We start from the raw sequence: 4,311 nt of genomic DNA, 5'->3' as shown, positions 1-4,311 counted from the left end.
GTGTCCACACACCAAACCCTGACAAAGTCGTGTTTATATTCTGGTTTACAGAAGCAGTAAGTAAAGAAAATGATGATGACCCATCATAAGAGTCAACAGAAAAAGTCATTTTTTTCATTCACTGCCTACAAACACGTCTTCCTCTTCTTCTTTTTCGACCACTAGAAGTCCAATTTCCACTAACACCCTGACTTAAACCCTAAATGTTACCACTTTTCATTGGAGTGAATGGAGACTGACTTGATCATAACAGACCACCTGGAGATTACTAATAGTGACCTGACCTAAACTCATTTGATTCAAACAGGAAGTCCTGGGTTGCCCCTTCAGTGTCACAGAAATGCGAGTGGAGCTTCTCTGCGTCCCTCATGCTCGGAGAACATCCATAAAATCAGCTTAGAGAACAAAAAGAACCGTCAGCGCTCTGTCCTCCCCGGGCTCAGCGTTCACTGCAAAATTAATGGCCATGTAATTACAATATCATTACACGTCCCCGCCGTCTGAGCCCCTGCAGGCCCCCCAGCCGTCACACAACACGCATGGTTTATAATGTCCGGCAAATCAGAGACAAGGTGCAGGCCTAACCCCCCCCTCCACATACACACACATACTTGTGCATGCACCCACCTTCTAGTGACGTTTTTGTTCATTTATAGTGTTGTGTTACCCCCTCCCAATATGTTCACACGGCTAACAGTAACCTGGGATTCACGATGACAGGAGGTTGTGTGTTTATAAGGGCAGCTTTGTATGGAAGCTGTCAGTGTTTGAAGTGAGGATAATGCCATGGACCACCCCCGCAGCAGCAGCCGCCACCTACAGGATTATGGTGATGACAGAAACTCCGGGGGGGCCGGGGGGGCAGATCACAGCTCAGATCGGGGAGGCAAAAGTTTGCTGTTGAGTCCAGTTGTGTGTCTGTGTTACGGCAATACCAGCACAAAAATTTACCCCCTTTAGGTTCAGGAAGGTTTCCATGGCGACGCATCCAGCAGCAGCAGTCACAGACAGAAAAAGGACGATTCAGCTGTCGGACAAGAACCAGCGCCTTCGTGTTGCTTTCTATTTGAGGGCGTGGAAATGGGCGAGACCAGATCCATCTGTACGCTTTGGTTTACATCGAGACAAGTGAATCTCTCCAAAAATATACTGTTTTTAACATGTTCTTGTGGCATCTTACTGTGGATGGAAGACATATTTAAGGAAAATTAGGATTAAAATACAATTTTTGAGGATTTAGTTATTCAGATGAAAAAATGCTGTTTAAAAAACAACTTATTTGTTAGACAGAAATTGTCCCAACCCTTTGGCAATGAGAAGGGGGCGGAGTTTATCTGTTCCAACGGTCCCACCCACAACTCAGTGGTGAATTTCTAATATACTCCTACCATTCTGAAGAAACTACTTCCTAAAAACAACAGATTTATAAAATCTTGGCTAGAAATGACTTACTAATATTTTAAAAAACCATTGGGAACGCTTTGAAAATAGATCAAAAGATGATCGGATTGGAGCTTTAAGAGAGAAGGAGAAAATTGTTCCTGGGTTCTTCCAGAGTTTCTCAGCTTTGAGAGTCAAAGTTAGATCAGATCAAAGGATAAGATCAAGCCCACTGAAGGGGGTGAAGACGGTTTACTTATCTGTCACAAAGATCTGATATTCCTGTATTTGGACCACAGATTTGACTAAAAAAATAAAAAAATAAAACTGTGAAGCATCTTCCTTACTGCTATTCTAAACTCTTGAGGCCTTATCTCCTCATCTTCCTCCCTGTGTTTGTCCGGATTATCCAAATCCAAAGAATCATTTCTGTCCAATCTGGCTCTGAAGAAGATTGATGTTTTGTTTTCTCTTCTGTGAATGTTTAGTTGTTACAACTCATTTGTTCTTCTAAAGCACAGGAGGACCAGAAGGAGAGCAGAGAAGTGTTTGGATGCTGAGCATCCGATCTGGAGCAGCTGTGCGATCTGATGGATCAGGATGCTGACCTTCTGGCCTCTGATCAAACATCAATGTGAAGGTCAGACACTCACAGAGATGAAGTCCTGCAGCAGAGACACAACAAACAAACTTATATCACAAGTGTTGAAAGTTAAAAACGTTACCAGAAAACCTCAAACTAGTTTAAGTGAGTTCACACACGGACCTTTTTTAGAATGAGGCCGGGCTCCTGAGTGAGCAGGATTCGCTGAGCGGCCGTGTTCCCCAGAGCCGAGCTCCTCAGCCAGTCCTTCTCCAGAGGGTCCAGCTGCACCCTGTGGAACAGAGACTGGGGGGGGGGGATAAAAACCAGCATCTGTCTGTTTCTGCAGACTCCGCTCACGCGGCTCTTCCTGTCCTCCGGAGAGCTGAGCTCATGATTACATTAGCTGTGTTTACTGGCCAGCAGGGTTCTGTAGCCCCCAACAAGATCTATAATCAGAGGCCTGCAGGGCCGTTCTGCCTGTTTACCTGATACCTGCCTGTTAATTACACTGGCTGAACAAGCACAGAGGGGGGGCGTCCTTCAGCCTGACAGCACAGCGAGGCTTCAGGCAACACACAAAGACAAAATGTGCACAAACGAGACGCACAACACACCAACACGAGACGCATCTGTTTGTTTTAACAGCTTTTAGAAAAATAAAAGACCAAAAACAAGCTTGATTTTTTTTGGTCATTCATTCAGTTTGACAGTCTTCCTCACTTCCTGACAAACAAAACTCACCAGCTGAAACATGCTGAAGAAAGGAGTGCAGAGAGGTTCAGAGAAGTTCTTCAATCATCATCATTCTAAAGCAAACATGCTGTTTTTGAGCTTGTAAAAAGTTATTTTCGAATGAAAGGGATTTCTGGAAGAGGACGCTGAACATAAAACCATCAATCTGTGAGTAAATGCTAAAAAACAAACCAAGCCTCTTCATTTAAGTGGGTTTGGGTTCACTTAAACCAGCTTGCTGTGTAAGTTTCCTTCTGCAGACCAGTTTGTGTTCCTGTGTGTGTTTGAACTCACCATGACAGACGACGCAGCCACGCTGCTTGTGTCGTCTTCACTCTGCAGGGGAACACATCTCAGATTTAGGCCTTTTTAATTATTTTTCTCACTAAAAACAAGCTATTCTTCTCTGCTTTTACTTTCCAAAGTATTTTTCTTTTGAGAAAAGAGAAATTCTTAAGCTGCAGTTGCAATAGAAATGAATGAATGAAGCTTTATTGATATAGCACTTTAAAACTCCTTTATGGGTACCAAAGTCCTTCACAGTAAAAGATGAACAGAATAAAAAAATATCAAATTAGGCCGATCAAAAACAAAGTTCAAAACAGCTTAAAATTACAAAAAGCAGTCAGAAATCAGAAATAAAATATAGATAAGAGTGCAATAAAACAATTTGGTGTGTGAATCCTTTAGGAGTACCTCAATTTCTGTTTGAAATGGACATGAAGTTTGATTTTTAAAATCTCAATCTAAATCACAACGATGGAGAAAACATTGCCTGCTTAAATCACATCAATTTATGTTTTCATGTTTTTAATGAACACATTTGTGTGTTTACTTTATGCATAAAACCAAATTATTCCAAAGGGTTCACATATTTCCGTAATCCAAATCCGTAAATCCAAATTCCCTCCCTAATCCCTAAATACTAAAAATCTATCTAGTGCCCTGGATTTTAATAGTAATTCGGACACCACTCTCACTACTTCTTCATTTTTTTAATTTAAAAGCAACGTCACCGATTTCGTGAAATGAAAAACTAATCAATAGAACATTTTACATGTATTTATGACTTCACTGTGTTCTGATGGGTATTGTATTTTGGAATTGTGGATTCGAACAGCACTACAAAATGCACTATATAATGAGGATGGAAGGAATTTGGACATAGCCTGTATGTCGTTTGCGATATATTGTAATTTTTATTTTCCTGGTACATCATCCTGTTTGGTTTTACATCCATTTTGGAGAAAAAAATAATTTGTTTATTGGAAAAAATGAAGACTTGAAGACTAAAGTTGCATTTCATGGCTCATGTTTGTTGCAGCTCTACATGACATCTCCATGTCAATTCTTTAATCAAAGTTGAACAAAAACTGAGCTGTTTTGGAGAGCATTATTTGACCTATAGTAAAGAAAAGAGCATCTCACTGCTTGATCAATTATCTCCAAATGGATGCAGATCTACACAGATCATCTGTGGGTCCAACCTATAAAATCGCTCTAAAGTAAGTTTGAGCTCAAAACTTTGATTAATTAAAAACTCCATCCATCCATCCATCTTCCTCCGCTTCATCCGGGACCGGGTCGCGGGGGCAGCAGTCTAAGCAAAGATG

At 41.2% G+C, this 4,311-nt stretch overlaps 1 protein-coding gene across 1 annotated transcript in view; it reads right to left on the bottom strand.

Annotated features, from left to right (window-relative positions):
* LOC112151890 overlaps positions 1 to 4,311 on the bottom strand; it is a gene marked incomplete at its 5' end in the record, with an annotated part of 24,143 nt that overhangs the window by 9,451 nt on the left and 10,381 nt on the right. The window contains 3 exon segments of the mRNA XM_036212511.1: positions 2,034 to 2,045; positions 2,147 to 2,269; positions 2,993 to 3,034. Coding sequence (XP_036068404.1) covers positions 2,034 to 2,045; positions 2,147 to 2,269; positions 2,993 to 3,034 — 177 coding nt within the window.

Source organism: Oryzias melastigma, linkage group LG6 (assembly GCF_002922805.2).
Source record: "Oryzias melastigma strain HK-1 linkage group LG6, ASM292280v2, whole genome shotgun sequence".
NCBI lineage: Eukaryota > Metazoa > Chordata > Actinopteri > Beloniformes > Adrianichthyidae > Oryzias > Oryzias melastigma.
This window is presented reverse-complemented; position numbering and strand designations above follow the sequence as displayed.